The sequence below is a fragment of the Limulus polyphemus genome, unplaced genomic scaffold (assembly GCF_000517525.1).
Source record: "Limulus polyphemus unplaced genomic scaffold, Limulus_polyphemus-2.1.2 Scaffold624, whole genome shotgun sequence".
Taxonomy (NCBI): Eukaryota; Metazoa; Arthropoda; class Merostomata; order Xiphosura; family Limulidae; genus Limulus; species Limulus polyphemus.
In genome coordinates this window covers 86,126-104,691 of record NW_013666234.1, presented here as the reverse complement: position 1 = coordinate 104,691, position 18,566 = coordinate 86,126, and the positions used below count along the sequence as shown (strand labels likewise).

Genomic DNA, 18,566 nt, shown 5'->3' with positions numbered 1-18,566 from the left:
AATATGATAAAAATAATAAATATATTTAAATGTATAATGTTATGAGATTTAAGCTATTTAGTCTAAATATTTATGTTTTTGTGTTAGTTTGTTGTCATTCTAGAAGGAAAGTGGCATAATTTATATTCCAAATGTTTTATGGTGGTTACAAGATCAGTCAAATCTGAACCTGTACAGATAATCATTAGTGAAAATAACCAATAAAATATAAAGTTTTTTTTTATTAAGAATCATTTGAAAATGTATAAAGTTATGTATAAATATATAAAGTTATGAGATTTAAGCTATTTCGTCTAAATATTTATGTTTTTGTGTTAGTTTGTTGTCATTCTAGAAGGAAAGTGGCATAATTTATATTCCAAATGTTTTATGGTGGTTACAAGATCAGTCAAATCTGAACCTGTACAGATAATCATTAGTGAAAATAACCAATAAAATATAAAGTTTTTTTTTATTAAGAATCATTTGAAAATGTATAAAGTTATGTATAAATATATAAAGTTATGAGATTTAAGCTATTTCGTCTAAATATTTATGTTTTCATGTTATTATTTGTTGTCATTCTAGAATGAAAGAAGCATAATTTATATTTATTTCCTAATTTTTTATTGTGGTTACGAGATCAGTCAAATCTGTCGAACCCGTACAGAGATTCGTTACTGAAAATAACAGATAAATATAATGTCCAGATAGTTATCAAATGTTTCTTAAGAAAAAACCTATAAAGATTTTGCATTTGTGAAATTTGAAAATTTTCGAATGCATAAAAGTATTTTTAATCTTGAAATTAATATTACTTTGCATGATAGATAGGCAACATGCAATAAGAAAAAAAAAGATACAAGAAAAACATTGCTTTATAAATCTTAATAAACAAATCTGATATTTTGCATATGAAAGCATTGTAATGTTTACTGCTAATGTGCCAAATTTCGTTACATTCGCTTACTAATTTAAAAGTTATAGCATGAAAAGTATAATAAGCATAAAATGGTTACGAGGTCAGTCCTAGGGACTGAGCCCGTGTTGAAAGAATTAATCAGGAAACTTAAGATGTTTGACCAGGAACATTTATAAATTTTGAACATAACAAACCATTCAACTTCAGTGAATTCACATCAGACATTAGTACTTTTAGGAAAACATTACCTAATGCCATCGGCATGTTATCAGTGAAAACCACAGAGCTAGCTAGCTCCTTATTAAGTGAATTGTACCTAGAAAGATGACTGTATTGCTTGCAAGTTTGTGGAACTTTTGTATATATATGTCATTGTTTGTAATAATTATTTGTGATAACTGTTATTGTAAATTGTATTGAAGTTTGTATATCAAAACGTATTTGTGTTAAAAACGAAGACAGTGTGTATCAATCTTGTTGGCAAATATCATAAATTGGATATATATTGGCATTTATTTAACTACTAAATCCAAAGTACAATTTAACTCAGTTTTAGGCTATTTGAAATTGTTATACGTAACAACATCTATCAATTAGATCTATACTAAAGCACAGTACCTCTTCAAATCATTACATATATATGCATCTCAGTTATATTAATAAACTTTCTACAGATACATAAAGAGGTCTGAGTACATTATATTAGAATGACTTTTGAACCTCACTACCCTGTTATAGTACATGTTGCCAAATACAGTCATCCTCTATATGATGATCATGCATCTTGACAACAGCCTGTTATGTTTCATGTCAAAAACATGATGGTTCAATCACACAGAAGTCCATAAGCACTCATTAAGCAACTTTATCTGTATGTATTCATACAGAATAGCATGAATACAGGTTTCATTTTCCAGCTGCTTGAGGTATGTAATGGTTGAACACAAGATATGATTAGAAGCCTTATCTTTATGTACCCATGCCCTGTTGGCCTTGTTCCAGGTGGAGATCCTTCTTTATTATGTTGCATGTTGTTTGCCTGGGATGGTGGACAGTTTTAGCCACTGATCTTTCTGTTTGTGGATTCTCACTTGTTACAAAATGACACACTTTGTTTACCATGGGCTAGGGTAATATCTGTTGCAGGTGGTTTTTTTTCAGAATGGTCACAGTGCTACAAACTGGTCCATATTCCTTTGTATTTCAATGACATTATGTACAAGGAATAATCCATCCTGGAAACTCTAAACCCCAATCTGAGTGTATGAGTATTTTGTGTGGGAAAGGGATGTTAAACTGTTAAATCCCCTTCTCAAAAATGATAATTTTTTGATGGCATCACACTACCTACAAAATGCAAACAATGCCAAAATGCAGTTCTGATACATTCTGATGCACTATGACTATGCCACCTGAGGTTTGCACTTGACTTACTGACCTGCTTATTCAAAATCATTTTAATATAGTGTACTCAGCCCTGTATTTCAATAAAAAGCACATACACGAATCCTAGATATTTTGGTTGTTAATGTAGCATTTTAAATTAAGAATGTTGTCTTTATATTTTGCTATTTACAAAAGCTATTACATCTTAATTTTGTTTTCTATACATATTGTACAGTTCTAATTAAACATCACAAATACCTACAGGTACAGCCTTTATTAAGATCTGTTGGGGTTCCACTAAAGCCTGGTAAGCAATGACATTCAGGTTTGTGATCTTTACCAACACATTCTGCATTAGGACCACATCTAGTTCTCTCACATACATCTGGATAAAAATAAAGACTGTTTTAGAGTGAAGTTATCTTGTAAAGTTAGACCCTACAAAAAAATCTATTCATTGAAACAGTTATATAAGGAAAGGCTGCTATTTTTGAAGTTATTAACATATTGAAAACATATTATGCTAAATGCAATAAATTAAAAGAATAACAGCAGATAAAAGCAACAAAATTATTTATTATTTCTGTTTTGTGTTGTATTTTCTCATTTCTATTACTCAGTACATCTACAATTTTATGATACACTCTAGAATATCATTTAACTGATGCTTAGTTCTAAATATTCCTGTAAGATCCAATCATATTCTATAAGAGTTGATGTACATTCTAGTTTGCTTCCACTATGGTATTCTAGGACTCAGAACAAAATAAGCACAAATTCATATAATCATAACAACAACAAGAAGCTTGTGGGAGTAGTATGTGGATGGACAACTGCTGTGGTTTATCGACAATTGAATTAAAGAGACATGAACTTGATGTGAAGAAAAATACAAAATAAACAAGAATAAAGTGAAAAAATAAAATGGTTAGTTATGATATGGCAGGAACTGGCAGAGAAAAAAACAACCTATCAACTTTTTTTTAAGCTCCCTGCAATGAAGTAAATGTTTAGCTAAAAATGTCAAGGTTCATTATGTATAGAAGTGAACCCGTTACCACCAAACTAAATACTCTGTATACAGTATAGTTTCATTCATCTGTACCTCTTGCTAGTAGGCAAATTTGGTGGATAAATTGAGCTAGTTTTATTTCACTTGAGAATTACTAACTAAAAATTCTGATAACATACCAAATATTCTCTTTCATGTGACACCTAAATGTATTATTATATATATATAATTTGCTACGTATACAACATAATGCCATTTATTCCTATTAGCTGTATCATAAATATAACAACATTAAGAATAAACCATACCAAAACAGTTTTTGACTCCATTTTTATCAGGTTTGCATAACTGGTTAGCTGGGCAGCTGTTATCATCTTCACAAATGTCAGGTGCTGTAATACGTAAAACAATATTACATTTTGTTTTAAGTGATCATGAGTTTTCAGTTATTAATCACACTAATCAATCTAACTGAAGTAAAATACTATTTCAAAATTTTGTATAAAATCGTGATAATTCATTAAAAATTAAAATACCTCTATATTTTTTTTACTGGACATATGTAGTGGATGATTTGATTTTAATCAAAGATATATACAGATCAAGTAACTGTAAATATTCTGACAAATGTATACTACTCTTCTGTGGCCTATATTTACTATATTACAAATATTGTTACTTCTATGTAGTAAAACCATGCAATTTTTGTTTTCAAAAATGTTTTAATAAACATTATCAGAATAATACAACTTTCTTACGCTGACATCCTATTTTTGAGTCTTTAGGATTTCCAAAAAACCCAGGTAAGCATTCACAAGCTGGAGGATATCCATTCTTGTTGCACAAAGCATTGGGTCCACAATGAGCATCCTTACAGATATCTGTGAGAAATTTTAAAATATAAATATTATACATTATCTACCTTCCCACCTATCACTTTCAACAAGTAGACTTATATCCATTATGGGTAAAGGCTGACAAAGAAAATGCTAGGGTGATTTTATGCTTTACTATATTTTTTAATATGACTTATAAGCCTTTATGTTTCTATGTTATTGTTTTTTTATTATCATGAACATAGTTTTTTATCTATTAACTAAAGGAAGAAAATATCAATAATAATTTAAGTACTTCCTTGTGTTCTGAGCAGCTGTCTTTCTTAGAAGTATAATTATAATTTTTTTCGTTCAGTAAAGAATAATATACATGCAATTCACAAATATTTGTTTTTGCTTTTTTAATGACTACAATTATTGTGATTTTCTTTCTTACCTCTACTGTCAGTTTCTCACTTTAATTCACTAATCATAAATGTTATTAACGTTTTGAAATATTTTAAGTGTCATTATTTTCATTCATTTATTCGAATATTCTCTTGTCAGTTCAAGTCAATTAATTTCTATTGCACATAACAACATTATCATAATACCTCACATTTTTGTTGTACTGATGTTATGTAACAACACTTTGTTTGACTGTTGCTTTTATACCTCTGATGAATGATTACATCAATTCCAAACATTCAAGGTAAATAAAATGTGGTTCAGAAATATAAGTTGTACCTGCTAACTAAGACATAATTTCAAGTTAAAAATACATCAAGAATATTACCAAAAAATATTAAATTTGAAAGACTTGAATTTTATCAAAACTTTGAATGCAATCCTCCAACTGTATCAGAAACCGGTAATAAACTTTAAATTGAAATATTCATTTATTAAGTGTATTCAAGAAAATGTAAAATAAAAATTGTATGATTTGTGTTTTAATGACTAGTACATAAATATATTTTTGCTATATTATGTAAATACTTTTTTTATATCTGGATAATAGTAGCTAGAAGTTTGTCTGGCTTCATATAACTGAGTGAGGCAGTAAAAAAAAAGTCTCATAAAACAAGAAAGTTTGTATATACTTGTAAAACCAAGAATAAAATCATCAGGAAATTTCATGATGATAGACAATAAACACTATAAATGGCATTGGCATAATAAACATAAACTAAGTAATTCAACATTTCATTGCTTTAGCTTTAAGAGTGTTGCATGCTGAACACGACTGAAGCTGTTTTATTGGTAAGAACATCAAATATTGTAAGAGTATTAAACAGTGCAAAGTGTGAATTATACTACCTCAGCTGAGCCAACTTTAAGCTCTTATGTTACAATTTTCTATTGCTAGAAATTACTTTGTAGCTGTTTCTACAGCATGCACTATTCTAATAAAGAGACAAAACAAAAAATATGTTCTTTTTTAAACAAAGCCTCTATTTGTGATCATTACATAATCTTGTAGAGAAAATTCTCAGTGCTTTTAAATTATAGAGAACACTTTGAATACTTACAACTACAGCCTTCGATCAAGTCATTGGGATCACCTGTCATTCCCTCATTACATTTACAAACTCCATCAGTACAGGTCGCTGCAGGACCACATACCACATTTTGACAGACATCTAAAATTTTTAATTAAAATAATTATGTATTCATTTCAATCCTGCAGGAAATATTCTTCTGATCATCTTATTTATTTAAGAATTTAATAACGTTCAAATAAACTCATTAATATCTTAATTTTAAGACATTTAGTTAGACAATATGCAAGTACAAAAATATTCAAATTTAATGCCAATGTTCCATAAATAATACTTATAATCAAACTGAAAGCACAAATAACAATTTGTCACATGTAACTGATCAACTCATCTTCACTATTTTAAGTTTTATAAAATACTGTCTAATATTTCATTTATTCATAAAAATTAATCAAGCCCTGATGAAGACAGGTTCTAAACATCATGATTAACTGAACTGGTGGGTAGCAGTGGTCATCTTAACACTGATGTCCATCTGATTAGGTGGTAAATCAAACCACCTACACAGTATATGCTGCTGGCTGGAGGATAGCCAGTGTGATATGTAAGGGTGGTCTGATGATGGTGAGTTGGGTGATGTGAATATAATTGACTGTAGCAGTCAGAAAAGTGTGATATTTGCTTAGAATATGAGACTTGGGTGTTCAGTTAGGTGAGTATTGGTCTCAAAGTACTATTGAGAACCAAGAATCCATCCAGATTCATTATAGCATAATAGTAAAACACAGCTCTAATAGCCCTTCTGTTTTTTTAATGCTAGTAGATTTAGTGTTGATAAATGTTTAACACTATAACAGGTTTTAATGTCCTAGTCAATTTACATTTTAGTACTGCAATGTAACAATATCTAACCAAACAGAAACATCCATTTCAAATGTTAAAGGGATTTATCAAACCCTGCAAAATATAAATTATATTTTAAAGGGTCTTTGTTATTATTTTTTAGGATTCAATATATTATTACTTGGCTACTTTTTTTATGCCTACCTATACATTTCTTCACTCCATTTTCGCCTTGTTTACAAGCAAAATTTGCCGAACAAACATCATCATCTTCACATTCATTTAGTTCTACAGCTGAAAAAACAAAATAACGTTTTTCAAGAAAATGAAAAATAATGATCTCTTTGACAATGCTATTATTCAACACTTACCAAAGAAATATGTTGACCTGTTTATTAAAAAATGATGATTTTATATGTATGTTAGAGATTAATTTTCTTTTTCACCAAAGATACAATTGAAAAGCGAATCTGTGACATAGATCTGCAGTTTCACCTATTCATGGCTCATTAGCACAGTTTGGGTCAGCAAATCAAAGAGATACAGTTAAGCTTCTTATAATACCTATGGGGTTTTTGGGTCCTTTTACACAAAATGGAAGTCCATAGCAGAGGGTACAGCCAATCAAGGAATGCTTTAGGCCTCTATATAACAGACTATCTTTTCATTTTACCTTCAGTGAAAAAAAGAAATTTGTAACATACTTACATATATATATATATTATCATGGAACATTTGGTCAACTGTATATTATCAAACAATGAATTAGGTACAATGTTCTAACTTTATTCACACATCTAAATTAATTTAGGCTACTGTAAGGTGATTTATTAGGACTCTATAGGTAAAATAATGGTTCGACAATAAGGACTCATATATTTTCAGCCTTAAATGCACTGGTTCATATTCAAGTTTGGATGAAATAGTTTAATATATATATATATATATATACACTCAGATATATATATAGATATAGGTATACTCCTTGATCTGAAGTGTTTTCCCATCCAAACTACATCCCCATTATCTTAATGCACTGGTTGTCTACAAGCATTTCACATGTTCAAGCATATAGTTTGACAGAAGACTGTTTTCTTTGCTGTAGTTGCATGTTTCAAAAGTTATAATTGTTGAACCTACGTACACTCATTTTCATCAAGGATAATTATATCCACATATAAATAATATGTGATCGTTTTATAGCACATATCCTGTCTAAAAAATTCTAAATTCTTAGTTATTATGTGCAAGTAATTCTCTCATCACCTGTGGATAATATTTTCTTATAACTTTCATTTAAGCTACTAGTGTGTTTGGTTAGATATGCAAGAATGAGGATCAGCATCCAATGTGGCACTTTGTAAATGACACCATTTATTCAACTAGGACTGGATGGATGGGCAGTGATCCTGACACTGATTTACTCATGATAATCCATGAGTTGGTACAGTCTGGTATGGGCCTTATTTATGAAACAAGAGAAACCCTCTAGTAGTCTTGTGAGCATTATAGACCTGTATGTATACCCTGAACAGACACCAGTCACAACTGAGCAGGATCCAATGATGTAGAAATAGGTCACTGTAAGGGTAAGATATATAAAAAAGAAAACTTACCCATTTAGAGCTGGTAAGGAGTATGTAGAATGGCAACAGGAGGAAGTTGATATCTGAATAAAGAAGAGACAGCCAAAAGATGAAGAAAACGTGCAACGAAAGTAAGTGGGGTAGTCCACATGGCAGTTTGCATAACAGAAGGGAAGAGCTAAACAGAGAGGGTAAGGTGTCAGATATGGTGAGGAAACTCAAAGGGGTAGATGTGAAGCTACATCCAAAGAAGCATAGGCTAAATGAATGAGATGCTGTAGCCATCCCTTGAGAGTAATAGGAAAATTATCTCCGAGAGATGAGAAATTCCAAACAATAAAGAGATGGGAAAATGAACCACGAGAAGGTGCAGAACAGGCCAAAGAACAATAAACAACATGGACGGGACAGAGAAAACAATTCAGAACAGAAGGAGAATAATATTGAGAAATGGAAGGAAAAGGTATAGGAAGCAAATATGGTATACATAACATATATCCAATGGCAAAACGTAAAAAGTAGAACAGAAACACAAAATGGTACAAAAAACAAGAGACTAAAGGGTCAAAGAGAGGAAGGGTAGGGGTGTGGATAACAGTATCAGGTCCATCTCAGGAAGGACTGCAAGATAAGGACGAAGGTGGCAAAATGAATAAAGAAAGCATAGAAAGGACAGGAGAGACAAGACAGACATTATAATATTAAGAAACTTGAAAGTATTAGGTATAGCTGCTCAGTAACCAGCTCTGGTTAAAAACAATAAGCCTTATATGAACATCCAACAAAAAAAATTTGGAAAATGAGGGATAGAAGGAAAGGAATAGAAAAATACATGATGCAAAGACCAACTATGAAATGTGTGCTCTTATCATGGATAGACAAGAAGGTAAGAAGAATGAACTGAACAAGAAAGAAGGAAGGCTACATGTAAAAGTCTGGAATATCTTGCAAGTGACTGAACAAAACCCACACATGAAATCAGATGATGACACTGCTGGATGGGAGAGGGAGGAGTGAGGCTGAAGGAGTGTGGAGAATGACAGAGGAAGAGAGGACAGGGGAAGATGCAACAGGGAAAACCATAGCTGAGCTGTCCAGTAAAGAGTTATCAGTAGGACTCAAGATGGAGTGTCTGTAATGAGGGAAACACAAGAAAGAAGATGAATTGGAGGGTTTGCAAGGAGGAAAAATGTTGGACCAGTTCTGATGGAATGCATTCCAAGCTGAAGCTGAGGGAAGAGGAACAGGGGACCAGAAAATGGGAATTATGATGTTGAAAAGAGTGGCAAAAAACATTGAGAAGATGGGTGCCCAGATGATAGCACAGCAAGTTGAACACCACAGAAACGAGACCAATCTGTAGGTATTATCTTTGCGGGCCTCGAGAGATAATTCAAGCTATTAAACATACTAGTATACAATGTGACCATAAAAGGAGGGCAATACTGTCAAAACAGGGAGAGTGAAACAAAGTGTCTCCTTGGTGATTGATAAAGGAGACAACTGCAGAGTTGACCATATGTATCATCAAGACACGTCTGCAAATTGTCCTAAAAAACATCCAAAATTCGATGTACCACCAAATGTTCCAAGAGCTGGATTTAAGGGGACAATATGTCGTGGTATCAATGACCTGAATTCACGTGACAGTTGAAACATGCCCCCCCACATCTCATCAAGCTGGGATCTGGAAACAGAAGCAGATCTGGATGAGGAATATCCACTATGGTGTAGTTGTATCAAGTCACCAGGTGACATCTTTGAGTAAGGAAGGAGGAAGGAGAATGGTTGAGGACATGGGATTCCAAGCAAGGATCCATAGACATCACAAGTGAGCATGATGGATGAGGATACAGTATTCCATGGAAGCCCAAGATCTTAAAAGAGAGAGAGAATCTCCCACACTGTGAGGGAAGGAGAAGATATAGCATGGGAAACCACTTGCTTCATGTCCCTGAAAAGATGAGTAGAAGGCTGGGCCCTGTGGACATGTGAACTAAAAAACACCCAAATGAATTAGAAATAAAATGGGTGTGAGATGTGACTCCTCCAAGATGAACCAATCTAGATATATCTCCTCCCAAAGGAGGAGAAGAGGGTTGCTGTAGGAGGCTTGTTGGGACAGAGCCACATGAGAAAAGAAGCATTTGAAATATCCACCTCAGTCATCTCAAGACCTGGGGCAAAAGATCACTGTAAGATGAGAAATTTCTAATGGGAAAGTGAGAGAAGAAGAGAAACCAACTGAGACATAAAATATGTAAGAATCGATACCTATCAACAGATTTCCTAGGATCCACGAAAAGATGGGGAAAAAAACCTGGAAAACAATGGGATTTTAGCCATTAGGACCAACACTGGCATGGATAAATGTTGGCAAGAAACATGATTCCTTGTAAAATAATGGAAACAGGAGACAATGGTGGAGGAGGGGAAAAATACGAAGGTTAAGGGTCTCTGACAGAAATCCCAGTACTCAACAATTCGCTGCAAATGGTGGGCAAAGGTCCATAAACTAAACAAAATGGGCCATAATGACCCTGAACATACAGGACATTTATTGCCAATAGTGATAGCACCAAAGTCTATGATCAGTGGAAGGGCAGATGGGAAGGGGAATGGAAAATGGTGACAGAGAGAGAAGATGAAGTAGGAGGACAAGAGACAGAAAGAGGCAAAGAAGAAGCATGGGAGAGATGGTAAACCAGTGAGGATAAGGCATAAAATTGGCATTTGGCCCCACCATATGACACCAGAGATATAAGTATACCAGTAAAATCATACAGACAAAAGCAATAGAGTAACAAGGGCATCATGCCCCAGCCAACTCTAGCAAAAGATTAACCAAATAAGAAGTGAAAATGCCGAGGAAAATAAACATGATGAGCATCCATCAAAAACCTCACAGGGGAATTGTGGATTACCACAGAGAGAAGGTTAAAGAGGAAAAATAATGGAAAAGGGTAGTGTGTGTGAGACAAAGGTAGGAAAACCTAAGCCTAAAAAAAGAGAGAGGATCTGACTCCAAATCTGAAGAAAATACTCCAGAGTTTAATACAGCACAAAGTCATGCCTAGTCATATGAGGTAACAAAGGAAGAAGAGCAAAGTATGTATGCCCCAAATTAATGGTAAAAATAATTGAATATATAAAAAACATACCTGAGAAACCAAGTCAAGAAATCACAAAAAGAGTCTGAGGTAGAATTAAGACAATATGGGTAAAGGATGAGGTAAAGGTAAGTGGGAAAAGCCAGCAAAATCTCTTCAGTCATGAACGAGAAATGTAGGCAGAGGTATGTCAAGGACAAAAGAAGACTCAGGCTGCATGAAAGACTCTATCACCACTCTGAACAAAAGCTGTCACCTCTCCCAACAGATAAAGACAAACCCAATGCAATTATAGTTGGTAGGCTAGCGTGAACAAAGTTGTGTTGTTTCACACCAAACAAAGAGAAAGTTATTGACATTGTGAAACAATATCTTTGTAGATACTTCCACCAAAAAACACCTATATCTTAAAAGTTCACAAGCAAAAACATACACGTTGTTACACAAAAGTGCCAAAATGAGAAGTAATGATTGTTCTCTACAGTAGAGAGGTAGTCAGCTGCATTATGAGGGTTTATCACACTCCTATTGGTGGAGGGTTGTTGCATGCTCATTTTCATGCTACAATGCAACTATATCACATGTAAACACGTGATGTTAGGTGAGATCCTCAAAGCTAATAGTGAGCGAAAATTGCGCATATCGAAAGCAACGCAAATCAAGGAAAGCAATTATGTGAGCGGAGGTAAGGTATTGTATCGGAAAGTATTTTTGGGATAAAAGTCAACTTCAAACCTTTTATTTTTGTTTCTAATCTTAGTGTTTAAAAAAGGAAGTTCTGAAATCACTTGGTCTTCTACTGTGTATTTAATGCATTCATGTTTTGGTTGAGATAATCAAAAAATAACTTAACATGGGACTACTCTTCAAACACTATGTAAGTAGCATCAACATCTCTTTCGCAAATCAGAGTTTGTATTTATCCAGTCATTCCTTTAACCATAACTTTTTATTTTCATATACATGTAAGCTGGGAATTAATCTTGACCCCAGAGCAACACCATTAGTCTGATCATAAAATTAACCATTGGAAATGAAACTTAACTGCTTGGTAGCAATCTCAAGAAAATTGTGAAATGTGTACTTAGTCAAAACACCAATTATACAGTTAAGAACAGTCTTAAATTTTCTCCATTTGATAATAATAGTTTCCTGTGCTAGCTTTGACTAACAACTTTATATACAAGCATTTTAGTTAATGAAGTAATAAAACTAATGTGTGACTTTGTTTATACAAATGAACCAAAGATTATTGGTTTCACTAATATATATTTCACAAGTTACTTCACAGTCAAGTATCGTTTTCAATAGTGAATTTTATTATCACTAATAACTGAAAGAAAATAGTAATAAAATATTATCCACAGGCTGACATAAGTAATATTTTGAAACCACATCTTAGACTTAAAATTTTTTTTAGATTTTAGAGTTAAGAGCAGAATTCCTGCTCTAAAATGATCACATATTATTTATATATGTATAACTTACCTCAGTGTGAACGAGATAATATAGTTTCAACAGTAAGAACCTTTGAAACATGCATTAAGTAACACAAAACATCAGAAAAGGAAACAAAGTATTCTGTTTAGTTACATGCTCAGTCATGTGGAATGCTAGCAGACAACTAACACTTTAAGATAATAGGACATGTGCATAAAATATTTAATTTGTGTGCATCTATTCTGTTGAAGAAAAAAGCTTTTTTATTTCCTTGTACCTACTACTATTTTTTATTTTTAATGGACACACAGACTCTTTTATTATAAATGAAATTTGCTTCTTTTTTGTTTGAATAAAACACTCAGTAAAAAGCACTGAAAGCAATCTAAAACAAAGACTATACATAGAATCAGTAATCTAAAAGTAGTCCTTTCTTTATCACAAGTAAATATAATTTTTATTGATATAAGGATCAGTAGTCTAAAACTTTTCTTTATCAAAAGTAAATATAATTTTTATTGCTATTTTATTTTATTTAACCCCTTCAAACACACAAAAGCTCACATCCAAGCAAAGATATTGGGTTTAGTTATTCATTCACTAATATTTGTAAAATACAATACCATTAAAGTGCTCTTAAGTCTTTGTAGCATCAGGATAATTTTATGTATTAAGAAATTGTTTTTCAATTATTTCACATGATTACTATTATTCAACCTTTATAAGCACACAAAATATTGTATCCAAGCATACGCATTCCTATGCAATATTATATTACATGGATAGATTATTATTAAACTGTTGATAGTGACTTAAAAACTAATTGTTTCACTACATATTCTTTCATAGTTAAATTCACTTTAGAATAAGTTTCAGTGTTTCAACAGAAATCTTAAGTAAACAGACCATCAGAAACACCAGTTGGATAGAATTTTGTAATAACACCATAACTTACTACATTCTAAGAGGGGGTTTCCAATGGTTCCAGTAGGGCAGACACATAGAAAACTTCCAATGGTGTTGATACAAGCTGCTCCTATACCACAAGGTGATGGAGGTAGGAGACATTCATCCACATCTACAGGAGAACAAATTTATCTGTTTAGTAGAAAACATTTTCTTTAAATATAAGTATTATTATTCCCATATTTTCCATTTATTTAAGAATTGAAACAAGGTTGAATAAGTTTAATACACATGTGCATACCTAAGCATTCCAGAAAAGGATTTCCTTGAAGTCCAGCTGGGCAAAAACAATCTGCTCCACTAGGTCCTGTTACACACTGGGCACCAAGTCCACATTTAGTGTTAGTACATTTCTGTGAAGGACCTGGAACAAAAATCAGTATGATCTTTTTGTATATCACTAAAATGTGTAACAGACTAAAACTCTGAATAGAAATCTGCCATGATGGTACATACAAACAATGAGAAAAGAAAGCATCAGGAAGCAGCAAAACAATAAAACGTTTAAGATGGATGAAAATTTTCAAATTGAAGAGTAAACGTATGTAAAAAAGAAAGTGAGATAAATGATTAAAATGCTAAAACTAGCACTGATACTGTTAGATAACAGCACTGATATATTAAATATATCAAAATTTAAATACTGAGAGGGAGTGGTTAGAAAGTTACATGCACAACATGCATGCTATAACACAGGGCTTTTTTTGAGACGGTATGCACCGGTACTGCATACCGGCACCATTTTTCATATTGCAAAATGGAAAGAAAGGTGACAAAACTTGAAAGAGTAATGTAAATTAATGTGTAAATTTTTCCCTTTGAACAAATCTTTTGTTCACAAGAAGAAAAAAGAGACACTGAACTAGAAGTGTTACAAATGACAAATTTAAAGGAGTGTAAAAACATATTGTTTATTTGATCATGTATGTGTGATCATCAGTGCTGTATGAGGTGTGAAGCATCAGGTAGGATTAGCGTGCCATTAATAGGGAACACCTGGTTTTAACACCTACAAGATGTGGCCACTATCAGTGGATGTATGGTAGTGGCCTCACTTTGATTGACAGGTTTCAATTGGGCAGTGGCAGGTGAGAGCCAGCCTGGGTGGACACAATACTGAGTTCAAAGAGATCGCTTAGAACTGGGGAACAGGTGACCACAAGCCGAGTTGACTGATAGTGGACAACTGATATCATTAATCACACAGCACCTTCACAGCCTAAATACAAATATGCATGCGAGTCTCAGAAATAAGTTGTTTTGGTCTGACATGCTCAGTCGAGGTGGTGATGTTAATTTGAGCAGGTGTGCATTTCTCTTCTGTTATGATTTTATTTTATTGTTACTGGGAGAGTATATCATTTTTATTGAGTCTTGAGAAAACATCCCAACATAAAAATGAAACGAATTACAAGTTTCTTTTCACCTTCTGTGAATAGGAAAGCTAGAACAAGTGAGGAAAATGACTTAAGAAAAAGAATTAATGGCATCAGTGACAGTTTCTGTTCTTGGTCCATCCAGTGTCCACGAGCTATCTGACAACGACTGGCCTAGCTGCTGGACTGCCGATCAAAAATTATTTTTGTAGGAAGTATGATTGGCTAAATATTGGAAAAAAGAAACTTGGCTATACACCTTGCCATAAGGTTGGAACTTTTGGAGTGGAAACGAAGGCAGGAATGAAAGTTCATAAAGAATGGGCCAACAATGAAATAACTTATTTTGGTAAAAGAAAGTCGACAGCAACAGCTTCTATCTTTGCAGAAAAACTTTTAGATCACAAGGAAACCGTGGGACATAAAGCTGCAGTAAAATTGTTGGCTGAAGCTGAGAAAGAGATCATTGAAAATGTGTTTGAAAGCTTTATCTTGCAAAAAAGTCATTACTGCAAGATTTTTTTTTTTTTTTGCACAGCATATAAGGTAGCAAAAGAAAACCAATCATTTCATAATTTTGAATCTGAAATAAATTTACAACTAAATGGAATTGACATGGGCCGTATCCTTCACTGAATGAACGCATGTATTAACATCATGAATCACATTAGTAATGAAATGAAAAAAATATTAATTAATATAGTTACTAAATCTAAAAGTAGAATTTCATTGATAATCAACGAGTCAACTTCTTTGAGTAAAAAATCTACCTTAACAGTGTATGTTCGAATCTGTTTCCCAGATAATGGAATGAACTTGCCAGTAAATTTATTTTTGGACTTGTTCAAACTTGAGAATGTTACTGCAAAAGGAATTTTTGATTCTTTACTCAATTGCCTTCAGTCTTATGGAATGAATGAAGACTACCTGAAAAGTTATTTATCTTATGTGGCATGTGATGGTGCAGCCATGATGTTGGGGAGTAAAAGTGGAGTTAAGAAACTGATGAAAGACAAATTTCCTTCTGTAATTGTGTAGCAATGTGCTACAGATTAGAACTGTCGGTCAGTGACACTTAAATTCAGTCTCAAGGATCAACAGATTTAAAGTGTTTATTGATAAACTTTATGTTTTGTATCATACGTTGCCAAGAAATAGCAGAGAACTGAAATTGTGTGTAAACTTGCTGGAGATTCAACTTTTAAAAGTTTAAAAATTTTAAATACTCGATGGGTGGCATCTAGTTTTCAGTCAGTTTCAACTACTTGGGAAAACTACGAAGCATTAGTGCAACATTTTGAAGAAGTGAAGCATGATTCAATAAGAGACAAAAAAGAGCAATGTGTATATGAGAGCGTATAGCAAAAAATTACAAGCACAGAATTTCTATTGGACCTAGGATTGATGTGTGATGCTCTCCAAGAATATCTGAATTGAGTTTAGACTTAAAAGAGCGAGATATAGACTTGTAAAAATTTTTTAATAAAGAGAAATTATTCCAGCCCCATATTATGAAAATTCTGTCAATGCCGCCAAAGATCTTCACTTTTGGGGAGTTTCGCTTCACAACAAAGATTGCAAAAAAAGATCTTCCGATTAATCCAGAAGCTTTTTACAGAACCTTGGAAAAAATTGATCGAAAATAGGTTGCTTGATAGTGAAGATGGCGATAATGCACAGTGTACATGCATGCTTGATAAAAAACATTGGCCTGAAAACATTGATGCTCATCTAACATTCGGTGAGATAGAGGTCAGAAAATTATCAATAAGACTAAGCTAAATGAAAGAAATATAATTTGTGGATTTCATCAGTATTTGGTGGAAAAGACGATTTCAGAAAAATTGCAGCATTTGAAACACGTTCTGATTACTATTACCATTTCTTCCAGTGAATGTGAACGAGGTTTTTGCAGATGTATTTGATTATCACCTCAACCAGAGCTTCATTGACGACAAAAACCGTTTTGGCACTTTTGTTTGTTAAACTTGTTGGACCACCCCTTCCATGCTTTGACCAAAAAAATAAGTAGAGCTATGATTGCTCAAAAAAAAAACACGTCATTCAGCAGTAGACACCAAAAGCAAGGAATGAAGTTGGGATATTGTGTCAGATGAGAACACGATGAAAATTTGGAATTTTCTATAAAAAGGTAATTCGGTATGTTTCATCTTTTAATTTCTTATATATATATATGTGTGAACCAGTACATATTGTTTTACAAAAAAAAAAATACTGCTAAAACAGATTTAAATTTGTAAAATCAAAATGTTTAAAATGGTTATTTTTTATCATTAGAATTTCACTGTATAAAAAGTGTTATGCAACTTACCACACTGTTCATAAGGGTTGCCACTGTAGCCAGTGTTGCATACACATTTGTTTGGGGCACCATACTGACAATAAGCATTAGTACCACACGATGGAGTACATATTGGAAAAGAAGTTGCTATAAAATGTATAAAAATGAGGAGAAACACTGTCAATATAAATTGTTACAACTAAAAACCTAAAAACTTATAAGTATTCATTGACAGGCTTTAAGAAGTATCAACACATACTAATGGATTACATAAATCAAACTTTAAAAAAAACAAATTCAGAGATTCACTAAATATGTTACATGAGTTAATTAAGTCATCTTTATCTGTTTCATTTGGAAATGTACCACAGAAATTATACAACTACAAAATGTTCCTAATGCTATTCTTTTGTAAATACACTTTATAACTGATAATTAAAGAATTTTTACACTAATTCCTTAACCCTTTTGAGACAAGCACAGGTGAAAGGCCAAGTCATCTCATTTTCAAAATTGTATTGAACTACTATTTCATGAATTTATGTCAATAACTTTGGTATCAAATTGTAGATTATAATTCATATTTTAGAACTATATATTACTCATTTGCTTAATTTAAAAGCAAATATTAAAAAAACACAGATAAAAATTAATTTTTGCATGTTGTGTGGTATGTTAATGCAGCACTGGTTCAAATTAAATTATTGTGAAGTCTATAGTTTGGAATGAATTAAAACCTCAAATTACTAATATTGACAAGCTAGAATATAAAATAAGAATGTATTATCTTTTCTATTTGCTAAGATCTTGCTCATGTAAGAAATCAAACACAGTGGCACCCCACCCACCTCTTTCCATTTTTGGAAATACTCCCTTATATACACTTACTTCTATGTATGATATGAATAACCAATTGGAAGCTCAGAATGTCCCCCTAGTGGCTTTCTCAGCCATTTTAACGGACTTGGTGCCATTTCTTACCTTTAACCAATATTTCAACGAGGTAGGGTGTGTCTTTAGTCTGCTCGAAATTTCATATTTTGTCAGACTAAAATACATCTTAGTTACTAAGCTTGATAAATTATAGTGGAATTCTATTATATTAATGCAGTAATTTATGATTTTTTAGTTATTCAAATGTATATATAAAACCTAAAAAAAATATTTTGTTTCATATCCTCCACATGCAAAATATTTAAAGGCTTAGCAACCTACGTCAAGCAGCAACCGAGTACAAAGGTCGTAACAAGAATAGATAATTGTCTGCATTACTTGCTTGGTTACTGTTCTATGTTTAAGGAAAAATATATTTAAGAACTTATTTCAAAAT

General features: G+C 32.6%; 1 protein-coding gene across 1 annotated transcript in view; it reads right to left on the bottom strand.

The window, feature by feature from the left end:
• The window catches only part of LOC111085801 (fibropellin-1-like), a 73,230-nt gene that overhangs the window by 17,997 nt on the left and 36,667 nt on the right, over positions 1-18,566 (bottom strand). Inside the window, exons 21-28 of the mRNA XM_022386047.1 lie at positions 17,267-17,383; positions 13,800-13,922; positions 13,548-13,670; positions 6,661-6,750; positions 5,644-5,754; positions 4,058-4,180; positions 3,608-3,691; positions 2,550-2,672 (exon numbers count right to left, since the gene is read on the bottom strand). Coding sequence (XP_022241755.1) covers positions 2,550-2,672; positions 3,608-3,691; positions 4,058-4,180; positions 5,644-5,754; positions 6,661-6,750; positions 13,548-13,670; positions 13,800-13,922; positions 17,267-17,383 — 894 coding nt within the window. The remainder of the gene's footprint in view (positions 1-2,549; positions 2,673-3,607; positions 3,692-4,057; positions 4,181-5,643; positions 5,755-6,660; positions 6,751-13,547; positions 13,671-13,799; positions 13,923-17,266; positions 17,384-18,566) is intronic.